This window comes from Antechinus flavipes, chromosome 4 (assembly GCF_016432865.1).
Source record: "Antechinus flavipes isolate AdamAnt ecotype Samford, QLD, Australia chromosome 4, AdamAnt_v2, whole genome shotgun sequence".
NCBI lineage: Eukaryota > Metazoa > Chordata > Mammalia > Dasyuromorphia > Dasyuridae > Antechinus > Antechinus flavipes.
The window spans coordinates 62,638,232-62,656,747 of record NC_067401.1 but is presented as its reverse complement, the minus strand read 5'-3'; the positions used below and the strand labels follow the sequence as shown (position 1 = coordinate 62,656,747).

At 31.8% G+C, this 18,516-nt stretch overlaps 1 protein-coding gene across 4 annotated transcripts in view; it reads right to left on the bottom strand.

Moving 5' to 3' along the window:
* The window catches only part of COL11A1 (collagen type XI alpha 1 chain), a 264,657-nt gene that overhangs the window by 199,440 nt on the left and 46,701 nt on the right, over positions 1-18,516 (bottom strand). For all 4 annotated transcript variants that reach the window (XM_051993218.1, XM_051993221.1, XM_051993219.1 and 1 more), the window contains exon 4: positions 17,369-17,531. In XM_051993218.1, coding sequence (XP_051849178.1) covers positions 17,369-17,531 — 163 coding nt within the window. The remainder of the gene's footprint in view (positions 1-17,368; positions 17,532-18,516) is intronic.

Genomic DNA, 18,516 nt, shown 5'->3' with positions numbered 1-18,516 from the left:
CTCTATTCACTCATTATCTAGCTATTTTCAGTGAGATTTTGCATGTGAATTGTTTCATAAAAATTATCATCTAGGATATGCATTTAAATGGGAACAATAAAAGTCCATACAATCTTCCCAAGTTTGTATGAGATTTAAATATTTTAAAGTGTTTAGTAAGGTGCTTGGCACATTTTAGACTCTTTACAGACATTTTGTTCCCTTTTCTCCTTTTAGAGATAGCTGAGAATTACTTCAAGAAAAGTTAAGGTTTCCTATGAGACATGACAAAGCTTAATGAATTGAAATAGGCAAGGAGTATAGCTAGAAAGTATTGTATGACAATAACAATAATAGCCTCCAACTCTATGTAGTATTCATCACTGACTGGAATTGAGGTTTGCCAGGTGAATGCAGAAAACAATAGATAGTAGACATCATAATCCACATTAAAAAAGATGTGAATTCATTTGTTGTTATAGACTTCCAATATAGCCAAAGTATACAAGTAATTTTGTTGATATAGAACAGAACAACTGAAATTGTATTGTTCAAGAACCCAATTAGTATTTTTTCTATCTCTTGAATCAAATGTTGTAAGACATCAAAAAGAATGGGAAGAAACATAGAATGATATATTAATTTACCTACAATGCAAATAGTGTAATAAAGATATACATAGTATGATAAAGATATAAAAGTATGTAAATTATATAAAGAAATAAATAGTGTAATAAAGATATAAAAGTTAAGGAACTTAATCAGAGGTAAAGTAGAAAAGGATTCCATGTATCCACAATATTTAAGAAACCTGGATTATGTCATTGAGAGATTAGATATAAGGAAAGAATTGACAACCACCAATAGAGCATTGTACCTTTGGGATAGAGGATGATCCATGATGAAGTTCACTATTAGCAATGTCAAAGGGCAAAAGTGAGTCAGTAAATATTGCAAGAAGTTAACTCACTTCCCCAGAGTATATACATCACAAATCAGGAATCTAGAAAAGTAAAACCAGAATGAAGAAGGACCTCTAGACCATGATATATCAGAATCAATGAAATGGAGAGGTTTATTGTGAAGAAAAGACTTAGAGGGATAATGATAGCTATCTAAAGTATTTCTTGGCTTGTCACAGAAGGACAAAATGTGCTGTCCTGAGTGATCTGCTGGGTTAGAACTGTAACGGGAGGAAGTTGCCAAGAGATAATTTTAGGTTGGAAAAGTAAAGACTTCCTAATAATTATCACTGTCCAGTGTGGAATGGGCTGTCTGGAAAGGGGGAGTTTTAAATTAAATTAACACATTGAATGTACTCTAGAGCCCATCTTCTTAAAGTGAGGTTCATAGACCCATATGAGGTCTCATAACTGAATTGTGAGCCTCAAAATTATGATTTATTATTAATAAGTATTTTATTTGCATTTCCATTTTATATACATATAAACCCAGGATCACATAAAAATCTCAGACAAAAAGAGGTCAGAATGGAAAAAGTTTAAGAAGCCCCATACAAAAGAGATTCTTGCTTATATAATGACCAGATGATGACCTCTGAGATTCTTCTAACAATGAGGTTCTGTGAATATTATTCCCTTTTCTAGATGTCATTTGACCATCCTAGATCAATTTCTAGAATTTTGGGGAGATTAGAAGTTTACTTGATCACTTATGTTTTGTAAACTTAATTCTCTGTCTTTTGGAAAAGGAGAAATAGCATTTTTTTTGTCTACAAACCTATGACAACTCCCACTCTTCATGATTTTTCAAAAAAAAATTGTAACTGTTTTGCTATACATTGAGTTAATCACTTATCAAGTATTTATTTATTAAGTATTAACAACATGCCAGGCCCTGGACAAAATACTAGTGACATAAAGAAAAAGCAAAAATAATTACTGAACTTAATATTATAATGAGGGAAACAAGACATTCATAAATGAGAACCTAAGAAATAAAGATGAAACAAAATTATTAAATGGCAGACACAGTGCCAGACATTAGGGCATAAAGACAACAATGAAACAGATATTGCCCTTTTGCCTAGGAGCTTGCTGGAAAGTAGATGGCATATTCAAAAAGGTTTCATGTGGAAGCTAAGATTTGACCTACACTTTGATGAGGTCAGAATTCAATAGGTTATTCTGTCTCCTCTATTAATGCTTCTTTGATTCCTCTATCCCAGAAAGATTTCTCTACTTCTGCATTTTTTTCTTATAATATCTAATTTTATTTTGTTCATACTCCTTTACTAATTGCTTTATATGTTTTTTCCCCAATTAGTGTATGAGCCTCCAGTGTTCAGAGAACCTGTCATGTTTATTTTTTTAAAACATCCTCTCCCTAACCCAGTACTAGCCATGTGGCACATAAATGTGTTTTGATAGACCTCCTGATATGATCCTTATTGCAAACTCATTATTTTTTTTTAATTCAAGTTAGCTCCCCTCATCCATTTCCCCATTTCTGTCAGGGAGATAGTTTTTCATTTCACATGATTTGCAAATCTGAAATCATAGATAAATCCAAATCCTTTATTCTCTACATAGAATCAGCCACCAAGACTTATTGATTCTTCCTTGTCTGTCTCTTTTAAAACTATCCTTTAAATTCTGTTATATCTGTGTCTCTATTTTTGACCATTAGAATCTAGCCTATGTAATGATGCCATTACAAATTTCTTAAAGCCCTATGCTTAGAAACATACAAATGCCTAATATTGCATTTAAATCAAATCTCAAATCCACATCCTTGTATTACATTTTTAATCAACTTGCTCCACTTTAATTGATTTTCTCTTTCAAAATGCCCCAGATCTTCCATTCTTCTTCATCTTCCAAGTTCATTCATGCTTTCCTCTCTTCACTAGCAAATCAATTTTGTCACTTCAAGTTCAGCTAAGGACTCCTTCTGTACAAGAATTCCAGAAGAAACCCATCAACAGAATGGTCTTACTCAGCAGAGCCTCTTCTGGAGTCCATTTTATAGTTTGAAACTATAAAATTGTTTAGTTATTTACTCACTGCCTTAAAATTTGTCTCAAATTGTTTAAATTATCAACTTTTTGCAGAGGGAATATGTTCTATATTTCTCATAAAATACAATTTGCTAGTTAATGTTTCATAAATAAGGACAGGGATTGGTCCTATAATTTCACTAGTAAAGGGGAAACCAGTGAGAAAACTCCCTCTACTAATGAAGTTCAGCTTCTAGAGTTGCTGGGGTCACTAAGAGTTTAAATGATTTGCTCAGGGTTACAAGACAGTATGTGTCAGAAATGGGAAGAAAATACAGATTTGCTTAAAATTAAAAGATATTTTTGTCAGAGATAAAATTTGAACTGATGTCTTCCTATCCACTACATCATTTTGCCTCTCATGATAATTTGATAGATAAATGACTAAATGTTTAAGGTACTTTCAGCTTAATAATGCATTTTACTGATAACTTTGTGAATCAGGTATCCCTATTTTAGGGATAAAGAACCTGAAGCTAAAGAGCATTAAGGGACTTGCCCAGTACCTCTCAGATTGTCAACATCAAAGTCAAGATTTGAACGCAGACCTTTCTAACTAAGTTTGGCATCCTTTCTAGTACATCACATTGTGCCTACAAGGGAAACTAATTAACACCACAGATATGTTGGGAATGTAGCCAGACCAGATAATTAAGGCTGAGATATTTAGTAGAGCCATTTATTTGTCCAGCCTGGCTATTTACCAAAGCTACATAACTAAAGTTTTGCAAAATATCTGCCTCATTTTTGCCCCAAAGGGACAATTTTTGCTTCTTTTCATGTGCTACCTCATGCATATAGAAAAAGAAGGGCTATTTTTTTCAAAGTTTGTGAGCTTTCATGGCTTCAACATTCCTGTAAGGTCAAAGCTTGATTTTGATTCCTTAATATTTAATTTTTTTAACACAATTTCAAAGCTCGATTGGAATGTTAATTGCAACAATATTTTTCTTTTGTTTTGTAACACACACATACTCACGTGTCTGGGGAAAAAAAGATTCAGTATACTCTATTGACCACCTTTAAGTCACTCAAAATTGAACATGGACAGCAAGATTATATTGAATAAAGGTTTCTCTCTATCCAAAGGCTAAAATTTAAACCATACTTAACAAACAAAGCAATAGGGAATTAATTTTCATTGCCAAATGAAGCTACCCTAGGACATCAGCTTTGTTTTTTAAAAAGAATGAAAACATCTAAAACCAAACACTTGAAGGAGATGAACATTCCTTTTCTCCTTTCATCTTGACATTCTTGTCCACAGTATAAAATCAGACACAGCCTATCACATCAATCCACATCAAACAGTTGCTAATGAAGCCCATCTGAAAATTTCTTTAGTTGACACAATATACAAGGATTTTATAAGTTTTTACTTAAACTTAATAATATCTAAATTTAAAAATTTTTATCTAAAATATTTTATGAATAAAATGTCATCCTACTCTCACAAATTAACTACAATTATGTAAATATTTGCATATACTTATGTTTGACTTTGATCTTTTGATACAAACCTTTTTTTTCTTTACCAGAATTTCACACAAGTATGCATTTGACACAGAAGGCCACATATACCGTGGGTTTGTGGCAGGTGTTTTCAGACATTAAATTATTTAAACTGATTTTAAAAGAAGTCCCAAGGAAAGCACAGGGATCAGGGTTCTTTCTCAGGACACATATTCATTTAGTAATGGAGGCAAAACTGAATATAGTAAAAAGGATGTTGAATTTAGAGTCAGGACACAGGGGCTTGCTTTATCTGATTCTGAGCAAATCATGTTATCCTCTAGGATTCCATTTCCTCATCAGCACAATTAGGCATTTGTACTAAAAGATCTCTAACAATCCCTTCCAAATCTGCATCTATAACTCTATAAATAATTTGTTATGATATACCAAGTGGTGGATTTATTTGTCCTGACATCATCTCCTGTAGCTTCCCTAACATACTAGATTTAGAGTGTCCTGGGTTCTCTCCATACTATTGAGCTGAGTGTTCCAGACTCTTCTGTATCTCCAATTGAGTTTCTCAGCTCTTACTTTGTTCTGCTTGCCCCGGGCACAAAATTTACTTGGCATAGCTCTTTATTTAATAACATTTGACGTTTGTGGAACACTTTGAGATTTATAAAGCTCTTCAGATACCTGGCACCATCTGTTCCTCCCAATAATCCTGTGGGAGTACTAATAATTTCGTGTTCCATCATTTCAGTCATGTTCAACTTTTTATGACCCTATTTTGGGGTATTTGGGGCAAAAATTCTGGAGTGGCTTGCTATTTCCTATTTCCTTTTTCTGGCTCATTTTGCAAATGAAGAAACTGAGGCAAAACAGGAGAAACGACTTGCCCACTGAAACACAGCTAGTATAGAGGCCAGTTTTTAACTTAGTCCTTCCCGGCTCCATGCATTCTACCCTAGCACTCTATCTACTGTGCCACTTAGCTACCCTGTACTAATAATACTTAGCATCTGTATAATACTTTAAGGCTTACAAAGTATTTTACATCTTATCTCATTTAATTCTCATGATCTTCTCTAAGATAAACCAGTTTTAGAGAATTGCCTAGAACACAGGTGAATTAAGTACTTGTCCAGGATCACATAGCCAGTATGTGCCAAAGACAAGAATTGATGCAACTCTGGAACAAACTCTCTATCCTCTATTCTTGATGGTCTTTAATATTCTATGATTCTATGAAATTAAAAATAATACTAATTTTCCCACTAAACCAACAAGAAAAGATTAGCTGTTTCCGAATATCATAATTTCATATGATTTTAATCCAATTAAATGAATATTCAAATGAACATCTAAATTATTAGGCTAAAAAGGCATTTTTGGAGTCATGAGTGATATATGCCCAGAATTCTATTCCTCAGAAGTTCAGCTAGGAAAAATTTATTCTCCAAATTTCTAAATAATTTCTATTACTCAACAGTTTCCCATAAGATATTCCTCATATTAGTTATACTTACAGACAAACATTTTGTCAGGAATATATGAGCACTTTTGAATTTCTTGAAATCTAATCTACCTTTTATTTAGTCTTTGATCCAAAATTTGGTTCAAAATGTTTGTTTCTGTTCTCCAAAGAGTACTTTTCCACTCCAAAGTTTCCTGATTGGCTGCCAATGAATCACTCAGTTAAATTCACATATTTTTTCTAATCCCTTGTCAATTAATCAGTTCCATACCCTATCTTATCTCTATACTCTCCCTAATTCTTGATGGATAGATTATATAGAGGGAAACTGCCAACCTAACTCAATTGCTTCCAACCCTTGGCTTAATTTCCTATAGAAAATTGTTAAAAGAAGATAAAAAGGGAATACCATTCTTTCATTTGATCACAAAAAATGAGATATGACTTTAAATATATGTATGTGTATGTGTGTGTGTATAATGTATATGTATATGTGTGTGTGTGTGTGTGTGTGTGTGTGTGTATGTATTGCTGAGGCAAATGGGGTTAAGTGACTTACTCAGAATCACACAGCTAGGAAGTGTTTAGTGTCTGAGCCAGATTTGAACTCAGCCCCTCCTGACTTAACGCCTGGTGCTCTATCCACTGCACCACCTAGCTGCTCCAACTTTAATTATAGTTTATAGCAATACTTCAAAAGATAATAAAATGGTGCTATTCTAACAGTGTAATTGATCATTTTGTGGAACAAAAATGTCTTTCCATTAAAAATAAAAATAAAAAAATCAAGAGTCATTTTATTTTAAACTTTAGGAATATTTTTTAATCAGTAAGAAATTCTAGGAAAGTTTGCTTCACTTCCCTCTTCTTTAATTTTAAGCCTTGTTTTAAAAAAAAAAGACTGCACTTTGTCAATATTACAAATATGATTCTGTCTAGTAGCTAAATCTTCATTTCTGAAGGTGAGTCAAAAGGTGATACTTTTTAAAACAAATATATGTATAGACATACACAATCTATCTGTTGATCAGTAAATAGACACATGCATATGTCTAATATGCCTTTAGGGATAATTATGAGTGCTTGTTTGCCACAACTCAGAGAACACTGTAGTTTAACCATGTTGAGCTTAAAAAAAAGATTTATGAGTAGAAAGGGGCTTGAATCCATTCATATCTGTGAATTATCCAATCATACTTAAATGCATGCGTGCATGCAAACATGGCACATATATCTGTGTATATAAATGTACATAATGTATGTATATATGTATATATATATATATATATATACACACACATATATGTATGCACCTATACATAAAAAAGAGGATTTAAAAGTTTAAATAGTTTAAATGTACATTAAGATTTTTGGAGCTCCCAGCAAAAAACCCTATAGTTTTATTTATTTATTTTTTGTGGTCCAGACAATCACATGTAGAAATTCCTTCATAGTAAAAAGTATATTTTTTCTTATAATAATTCAGCATAATATGGTATGGTAAAACATTAAAGCAAAATTACTGTTAAAATATGATGATTCATGAAATAATTGGATATTTTGGAGTAGATAAGCAGCTTATTTCATGAGCCGAAGTTGGTGTCTCATATTTATGAGCAACAATATGGTGTATTGGAGGAGAAAAAATGTACCTCCTAGGCAAAAACTACTATAACTATGATGAATAACAACAATGCATCCCTGGGCTCTAATAATGGTTCTTATGAAATTATGAAAATAACTTCAACTTTTGGGAAACAGTTTCAATTGTTGACTTCTAAGGCCCCTTTCTATCACTGGCCAATGGCTCACTTAAAATTTTAATAGGGCCATGAAAAAAAGGTAATGGAGGGAAAGTTTTCTTAGAATTTGCTCTGAGAATAGAATTTCTTAGCTACAGTACTGCTTTGGAAATTTTTTATTACATTATAATATTCATTTTTTGATGGTGATATCTTAATTTTTTTCCTTCCTAGTACTTTTTAAAAACCCTCTTTGTTGCAAATAGCTACTTTGCTCTGAAAGATTTTTAGAAGCTTATACATTGAGAACCAGAAGAGACCTCACTTCACCCATTCAACTCCTTCCATCCAAAGATGAGGGTTACATGACTAGCCTATGGCCATTAAATGGCAGAATCCATGTCCTCTGAATCCAAATTCAACCCTGCTTACCATACTGACTTTCTTCATCTGATTCTTATTATACATTTCCATTCTGAAATTAATAACATCCTATTAAGTTCCATGAAACACAAAAATGTGATGCTATAAAAAGGAGTATTAAGAACTTAGATAGGAAATAAATATCAGGAGCAGACAAACTGTAACTGGATACCATGTTATTTTTAAGGGAATGTCAGTCACAAAATGACAATCAGAAACACTGAAAAGTATTAGAGAAAAAGAGTTTATGAACATTATAATTTGCAAAACATGACATGAATCAATATCTAGGAAAGATTAAATGCATCATCAACTACTGGCCTTATGTCAACAATTAAAACAGAGACATTTACATTTTTAAAGAATGCTTTCAAATTTTCTTAAACTTTAATCTTCTATTTGCTCTCATTTGGAAGACAACTGTTAGCATAATTGATAGAACACTGGGCTTAGAGTCAGGAGGTCCTGAGTTCAAATCTGAAATAAAGTACAATCAGTCAAATATAGCTTTGCATGACTGACTAGCCCAAGGGTTACACAACTACTAAGCATCTGAGGTTGGATTTGAATTTAAATCTTTCTAACTCCAGCTCTAACACTCTATTAACTATACTACCTAGCTTCAAAAATTTATTCTTCTTTATGTTATTTGCATATACTCAATCAAATAATGGGTAGATTGACCCTGACCAAATATAGGAAAAAAGTATCTCTGCTTCATGTAGTACTTACACAATTACTTTCGTTCTGGGAAAAAAAAAATGGACTCATAATACTTAAAAGTGAGTAGATACTGCTATGTTGTCAAAAGAGGTTAACAAATTTCTCATTTGAAGTAGTGACTAAATTAAAAAAAAAAAAAAACAATTGAAAAAGTTCAGATGTCTTAAGGGGAATTGGTGGGATATAATTAGCTATTCATCTCCTCATCTTATAAAAGTCCAATAGGACTATGATGTATATGGGGTCTTCAAACTACAGCCCTTAGGCCAGATGCAGCAGCTGAGGACAATTATCCCTCTCACCCAGGGCTATGAAGTTTCTTTATTTAAAGGCCCACAAAACAAAGTTTTTGTTTTTACTATAGTCCAGCCCTCCAACAGTCTGAGGGACAGTGAACTGGCTCCCTATTTAAAAAGTTTGAGGACCCCTGAAATGCGGGAGAAAATGATGCATCATTTTAGTGAATAAATTTTTGAAAATTTACATCATAATATCACACAAGTAAAGAGCTGAGGAATAAAAAACAATAACTAGCATTACTATAACACTTTAAGATTTTGTATATATTATCTCATTTTTCATGCTATTTTTACATTCACATTACAGAGGAGAAAACAAGCTAAGACAGGCGAAGAATTGGGCCTGGAGTCAGAGATTTAAATTCAAGTCCAGCCTCAGACACTTACTAGATATATGTCACTTGGCAAATTACTTAACTTATTTACTTCAGTTTCCCCAGCCATAAATGAAGCTAGTACAGGCCAAACAATCCTAGAGCTTTTGTGAAAATCAGATGAGACAATAACTATAAAGTATGTAGCACTTTATGTAGCTCTTCCTCGATCTTCCTTACTTCAAATCCAATACCCTATGCTATCAAACTGACCAAGACTATTTATTCTAAATTATACTGCCTGATGCTTGTATGAAAGATTTAATGTTTTGATAAACATTGATAAACAAATCTAGAGTTGTTTTTTTTTTAACTTAGGTTCAAATCCCATCCGGTTTTTTCTTAGAATACCTCCAAGAATGGCACAGGAACAGCAGGGAAATTTGCATTTTGGAGAAGGGACTTCTAAATCAGTGATATCACAACCATTTTAGATTGTCTAACAGATTAAACCTCACCTCTACAATTTATTCACACCTATTATCATGGCTCCACTCACTGAAGCTTTCTGGGCCTCAGTTTCTTATCCATAACATAGACACAATATTTTTAATACTTTCCTCATATGGGCTCTCATTGGGTTCAAATAATCTAATGTACAGTAAATGTTTCCCAACACATGGAGCACTACATTAGTGATTACTATAATCATCATCATCATATTTATACAGTGCTTCAAATTGTGTAGAGCACTTTATAAGTATTAGCACATTTAATTCTCACAACACTTCTGTGAAATAGGTGTTATTATTATCTATATTTTGCAAATGAGAAAAAGTAGGATAAGAGAGTTTAAGTGTCTTGATCCAGGGTTATCCCGCTAATAAGCAACTGGGGCATTATTTGAACTAAAGTCTTTTGATCCAGATCCAGTGTTCTATATCCATTGACATAAAGCTGCCTGAACTTCCTCATTTCATTTTCAAAATATGTCCCCCTCCGAAAAAAAGTCTCAGAATATGTAATATGAGATGGAAACCAAAACTTATTCCACTTCATAAAATTTTTCACATGAAAGCATGTCAGGAAAACTTACATTCCCAAATGCACATCTTTTGCCAAAAAAGGTAAGGACAGTTCCAATCAATAGAACCCACCCAAAATAAAACTGTCCTTTGATCACTCATATGTGAGCACTAGCATGTTTTGCTGTACAAAGCAACAGATTCACATTTGGGGATTTCTAATATTTTGCTGTCAAGGATAATAAATTACAAGTCTTAGGGTTTTTAACTTAGGGGCTCATTGATATAAGTCATAATTTTGAAGCAATCATTGTTAGTTTAATCTAATTACAGACATAATCAAATGGAGGGGCATTGGTTAGATGTCCTGGAGAAAAGAAAGTTTAATGACTGAACACCAAATTAGAGCCATCAATCTTACATAATTTATTAATAAAATACTGAGTTGAAATTAAATAGCTTGTTTTAATGGTCTCCTTTCAAAACTGTTGTCTTGGACCTAAGGGAAACTGAGGGGCTGAGAGACATTAATTTTCAAAACTGCACTGCAAATCACAGAAATGTTGCTGTTCTTAGTGCTGAACATTTATGATCTAAATTAAGTGCCTGCACATAGCTATGTTTCTTTTCTAATGAGTCATGTAACCATTTTTAGTTCATTTTAAGCAATGAGGACCAATTGTATCAAAAATGGGGATTTGAACTTCGATGGAAAAAGTTGGTTGCAATTTGTATCACTTTTATTGTAATCCTAGGAAAACTAACTGAAATTTCATAAACGACTTTCTTTGTATATACTCCCTTCTGACTATGTTTAAGAAGAAAGAATCCAGACATCTTGATCTTACTATTTGTGAAGTCATTTCACTAACAGGATTAGAGAATTTTAGAGGCTAAAGGACCCTTAGAAGCTATTTGGTATTTATTTGGTCCTCCAATTTGAAAGATGAATTTTCACTGTAATATCCACCAAAAAGTGCCACCCAATCTCTGATTAAACAGTTCTAATAATGAAGAATCCAAACTCTCAACTCAAAAAACAACTTATTTTTAAATATCTCTAATAGTTAAACAAAACAAAACAAAACAAAACCCTTAAAATCTATTGCCTTCTAATTTCTGTTCATTGGTCTTGACTTCAGCCTTCTTTGTCTGGCCAAAAATAACAAGTCTGTTGTTATCTCAAGCCATAAATATTTTGTCCTCTAAATTTTCTTATCTCCTGGTCAAATATTTCTAGTTTCTTTCATTAAACCTTATGGGACATGGTTTTTATTGTCATTAGTATCTTTAACTCTTGCTATTGGTCAGCAACCATATTGAATTGAATGATTAAATCTTTTGGTCACAACTCAGATTAGGCTTGAGTCCCATAATCAAAGGCCTTGTAATAAACCTCCAAAAGAAAAGAAGAAAAGCTATTTTAATAGAAAGCTGTATATACATATAATCAACCAAATACAACATTGACCTAATTCTGCAATTATAATATTTTTCTGAAGCAGAAAGATACATACCAGATCATACAAATTTTTTCTCAATTATCCAAAGAATGTCTAAGTATTTTGTTGTTTTGTTTCTATTTTGTTTAAGCCATGGGGATCTGGCCAAAATATAACTAAAACTCTGGTATTTCTTATTTTTGACCCAGACAAAAAAGGAGATGATTTGATCATTTCCTGAAAATACTAATATTAGTAAATATTTATAGGATAGTGGATAGATAAGTACATCTCAAAATAATTATTTAACATGTCTGATAATTTAATCAGAACATAAGACTTGAAAATTGAAATATCTTTTTTCTTTAAAAATTAATATTTAGGGTATCTATGGAAACATGCATATCTATATCTATATATATATATACATGCATGTATGTATATACATATATGTGTGTGTTTACATGTGGATATGGATATATGTATACTTTGTGAGGTAATTACTATATCAGGAGAGATCTTTAAGATGATATTGGATACTTATTTGTTGGGGGTATTGTTGAGCGGATATATTCAATAGATGTGAAGTTTGAGGGAGTTTAGATCAGGGATAGGAGTCTTCATGTTTGCAAAATCATTTTCATAATCAATTACAAGCAATGATAATCTGAAAGCTAGGTACAATGATCTTCCACTGTTTGAATTTTATAAGTTGATAATTTTGTGTGGCTTATGAATGATATTATAAACATCCAATTGGTCCTAGGTAGAAAAAAGATTCCCCATCTCTAGTCTAGATGATCCTTGAAGATCTTTCCTACTTTAAATTTATATGATTTTTGGAATGCTATAAAAAAAGCATTCCTGGATTGTATGTAGGGAGGTGTTTTGGATGACTCTTAAGGCTTTATTTAACTCAAATACTCTTAATATCTTAATATATTGTAAAATCTAAATTAAAACTAAGTTTTTTAAGTAACTGTCCATTGTAAAATATTAATTAGTTAATGGAAGTCAAAAAAAAAAAGAGCACAAATTATTATATTAAGAATATAATTATATGTTTTAAAATAATTCCTGTCCCTATGAAACAAATGTTCATTTTATATTTTCCAAACTTTTAAATGAATGCAAAGAGAAGGGAATGGAGAAAGAATAAGCATTTATACGTTGGATCATTATGTGATGCATATTTTTAAAAAAATATTCTCTCATTTGATCCTCATATCAAGATAGATGCTATTGCCCCCCATTTTAAAGTTAAGGAAATGAGGCAAAAAGGAGATTAAACAACTTGTCCAAGGTGACAAATCTAGTAAGTGTCTGAACTAAATTTGAATTTGGGTCTTTCAGGCTTTTGGGAAGTGATCTATTTAGTCCATCAACAGCTGCCTTGACAAAGCCCAAATAATTTAATAAAGTTATTACTGTCTTAATCATTGTGAATTTTGCTTTAAATATTAAATTTCCTCATCTTTAGTAATGTCCAAATAAACTATTGAGGTTGCTTCACAGTTTAGAATGTAGTTTACTTTTATTGTCACTGGAAAAAAAATGTCCTTCAATATAGAAATGATCTATTCTTTCAAATATGCAACAAAATTATGAAGTGTTTCCCATTTAACAGAGACCTCAAACCTCAGAATAAATTTAACTATTATTGGCATAGAATATATTGGAAAGCTAACAAATAAAGATATTATTTTATTTTATTTTGTAGTCTAAAAGTTGATACTATAATCAAAAAATACAGATGTTTTCACCACATTTTGTTCAACTACTTACTTTCACCACAAAAAAAAATTGAAAACCATTAAATTTTATTACACTAAGACATATACCCTACTTTCCAAAGAGTGTATCCCAGGTCATAGTATGTACCATAACTAACATAAGTATCAAAAGAAAGAACTTCAAAGGAGCTTCCAAAGAGCTATGAAGAAAAATGAACCTAATTAAAGTTAGATTCTAGTAATTATTTTTAAAATAATTTTTTTGATTTATTTGTTTGTATATACATTACTTTATGAATCATGTGGGGAGAGAGATTCTAGTGATTCTTTTAAAATGCAGATTAAAATGCATCACAATGTTATGAATTTATCTGAGCATTAGATGAAATGTTTTTAGTTCATTCCTTAAAATCTACTTTTGTTCTTTATAGTACATCCTCATTACCAAATTTCAACTTCTATGGGATTGAATTTATCCTGAACTTCATCTCCTTGATCCTCCTTTCAGATTCTAGTCTTGATTTTTCCATAACCAATCAAAAATTTTAACGTCACAAAAGCAATGAGCATCATATAGCATTCTTGAGCTCTTGATACTGTCCATGTATTTATTATAATCATTAAAACTAACACAAAATGAACACATTAAATCAGTTTCATGACAATCTATAATTTTTCATTAAGAAGAAAACATCTAGGTTTATACATGATCATTTTTCACTTTAAAACTTTATTTGCAACTACTTCTTATCTTCATTATATAAAGTAATTTGGAGAAGGGCTTAACTTAATAGATTTATAACCATTAAATGGTCTCTGAGGCTTCAAATACAAATGATTTATATGATATGCCTCCACAATCCTCTGCTTTCTAGAAAGCACATTGGCCCTGGAAGTGGTACACTGCCTCAGGTTCAATTACAGTTAAATTCATTTCACTTCCTGGATCTATTTCACTACCAACATATCTGGAAAGGAAGTGGGAATAAAAAAAAGAATTTTATAGGGGTCATGGAATAAAAGTAACTTAGAAGATGAAGTTACTTTAATTAAAATTTTAAAATATGCCATCACTAAAAGAAAAGCAAATTTTGTCACAAGCATGTTCTAGATTTTAAAAGATTGAGGGTGTTATCATTGTGCTATCATATAATCATTATCATTATCATCAATTATTAAAATTAGTAATGATATAAACCTGTTGCTCTATTACATTCTGATTTAAAAACATTTGCTCTTCTACATACCAAACCATGTATTTAGAAAGGAGCAAAACAAAAAAAAAATTAAAATTTTAAAAAAGAAAGGAGCAAAACAAATTGCTAAACTAAGGTTGGTGGTGGGGAAATCAAGTCAATCATGAATATAGTTATGATCAGTCTACTAGATGAAATTTTTCTGCTTACAAAAGTATATTTTCTGCTTTAAAATGTCTCTGAAGATGCATACATATGTATATGTGTATATATATATATATATAATTTTACATATGTGTATATTTATATAACTATATTTACATGTAGATAACTATTTGGAAAAGGGGAGTTAAGGAATTGGGGAAATGGTGATGTTTTCATACAAGGCATACTCCTTTACATGATCTACTATTGGTTTAACTGATACTTCATTAATTTAGATAATTATAAGCAAATGTCCTCTTACCTCTTTTTATACTTTTAAATGAATTTTAAATCACATAACTGATAAGAATAAGTTAATTCAGCAAAATGACAGTATATAGAGTCCCATTAATAAGAAGGAAGCATATAGTAGTATAATGGAAAGAATATGGGTTTTATAATAGACTATGGCTAAAATGTCAGTTCTGCCACATATAATCTGCATAGCTCTGGAAAAGTTATCTATATTTTTCTACACTATAATTTTTTTCACCTATAAAATGAGTAGATTGTATATAATGAGGATTTCTAAAGTTCTTTCCAGCTAAAAATCCAAAATTATTTTGGGAATAAATTATACATTTCCAAAAGGTAGGAAGTGTATTTTATGTCTTTCTATGTCTACTAAAATACCTACTAAAAGGTATTGGTCATGATAAATTATTAATAAATGTATCCTTCATTGGAGGTATTAAAAACATACATTACTTTCTCAGAATATTATGGAGAGGATTTTGGTTTGGATGTGAAATTCAATAATATACAACTATTAGTACAGATAAACATATGTTGCTATGTTGTCACATGATAGGAATGGATTAAAATTTTAACATTTAACATTATTTCTAGTCTAGAAGAATTCTAAGTTTGATAGAACTTTTCAAGTATGAACATGTGGTAACTAAAGTGTCATAGAAGAATTGTAACTACACTGAAGAACACTGAAAAATGCTAGACTCCTACTAGAAGTTCATGATCATGTAAGAAGGCCCTATAGGAACAACATTTTTGTGTGCAACACATTCTATCATACATGTATGAATTGACAAGCTTTCTCAAAGTGTTACATAACTATGGCTCATCATGAAAATATAGTCAATTTTTGTAGGGAAAATGTTCATTTATTGATAACTATGTGACTTGGGAATGTGTGTGTGTGTGTGTGTGTGTGTGTGTGTGTGTGTGTAAAATTCAATGAAACTACAAGCAATAAAAATTAGAAAATTCAGTACATCAGAAGTACATCCCTTTTACTTTCTAGCAACATCTTTATTTTATTATATTAAACTAATAGAAAATTAAACCATAAACCAAGAAATTAAAAATGCCTTCTATTATTTTTCTCATACACAAAACTCTCTTCTTTCTCTGGTCCAGCACTGGCTGTTTCCCATACGGGGAGTGTATTCTCTCCTTATCTCTGCTTTGTACAATCATTCTCTTCCTTCAAGATGCAAAGAACAACTACCATGAACATGAAATTTTTATTGATCCCCCCCAAAAATCAGTGCTTTCTCTTCAAGAAACTTTGCATTTAAGTACTTTGTGTTCATTTTTTTTATTTTTTATATTTGTTCTATATAAATACATATATGACATATATCATATAGATGTGTAAGTACTTGTTCTCACCCTTCCATCCCCTAAGAATGTAAGTTTCTTGAGAGTAGGGATTATTGTATTTGTATCCCTAGTGCCTGAGAAGTAGTAAACATTTAACAAATGGTAACTTTTTTATGATAAAAATATTGGAGGTAGTCTTTGATTAGTGAGAAGAAGAAAAACTTTTACTATGGCATGTAAGTTCTACCTTTCAAAGTCTATTCAACAATAAGCTCATTATCAAAAAATTAAGAGAAAATGTTATTATAATGAAAACAAATATGTTTGCCATGTGCAAGATGATCTCTGCTTTAACTTGGAGAAGTTTACAAAAAGACAGAAATGCAGTCTTTGCCTTGTCTGTTTCTCTAAGGTAATCTCCTAAAGAAGGAAATGAGGAAAATCTCTCTTTCTCCAAAGAAAATAACACAAAGAAGTAAGAATAAAACCATTTGTCCCTCCCAAGAGAATGGCACTTCTGTGTTCCAATCACCCAATCTGCATAACTGTTTTTTGAGGCATTACAATTGTAATGTCTAGTCATTCTCCTTCTGAGCAACAGGAAACACCAACATTACACACACCCACAGGGTCAGAAAGTAGGCCAGCTTTTCTTTGCTTTCCAAACTTCACCTACCAAGTAGCTAAAAGTTACTGTTATTAATCTTGCCAGTTTTTTTTTAGCTCATCCTCAAACATATTCAGCTTGAATTAAGTGTGATTTTTTTTTTTTACCTCAAAAACTTCTTCATCCAGAATCCTTGTTCCAAAAACTGTTATCCCATTGGTGTCAACAACTGCTTTGTCACTTCTCTGGAGTGGTTTAGTTGTTTTCTTCTTGCAGTCAACAATCATAGTCACAGTTTTTTTCTCCACACTGATAGCAATTCGATGCCACCTTGATAAACAGCACAATTCTTTTATGAGTTTTAGAGATACCAACTCCAAATATATTTATTTGGAAATTACTAATGATTGAGCTTGATCATATCTATGTTCTGCACAATGAATATGTATTTTAAAATAATAATAATAACAAAGAACAGCAAGATTAATCATTCAGTTGGACCAACATAGGTATTTATTGAATACCCATAAATGATTCTTATTTTCTGACTTTCTGGGATAAGGAAGCTGTGCACCTGCCAGTGATCCCTCCTGATCACAACTGTATTATTATGCTGCCCTTTCTATTTAGTGCTAGGGCAGGGGAGAAATGTAAGTTATTTGAGAGACTTAACTGTTTAAGGTTGTTGAGTAGTTGCTAGTTTTTTGTTGTTGTTGTTTGTGTTTTTTTTTACTTTGTATTGAAAAAATATAGGCTTGATTTCATACTAACGGTGATTGATAGAGGTTAGGATGGCATCCAGGGTAAGTAGTAAGTTTTATGTGCATAAATATTTGCAAATAAAGTGGAATTCCACTTATGAGGGGCGGAAAAGTCTATCACCAAGGTCCCCAGAGGGTGACTATGAAAGGGTGTGTCTATTAGTAGAATAATTTATTCCATCTGAAGCAACCAAACATTGTAATCCTTGAAGACAGTGTGCTCCTATCTTTATTTCATATTTATTCTGAGTCTTCTTGCTTCATTTTTCCAGTTTAATTTCAAAACAGTAATAGATCACTATTGAGCTACTGTGTGAAGGTTCCAAGTTTAAGACACAATAACTTTCCTTCTTTCCAGAGCTGGCAAGAAGTGGGAACACTAAAAAAGCAGCATATTCAACCCATGTGTGGAGACTGAGTTTCAAATCACCCTACAGCTACTGGCTCCAGCTAATTCAGGAACGGTGATGACAGACTTGGGGGGAGATATGTTCAACCCATTTGGAAACATACATACCCTAACTGTACAGTATAATGATGAATTTTTATTAAGA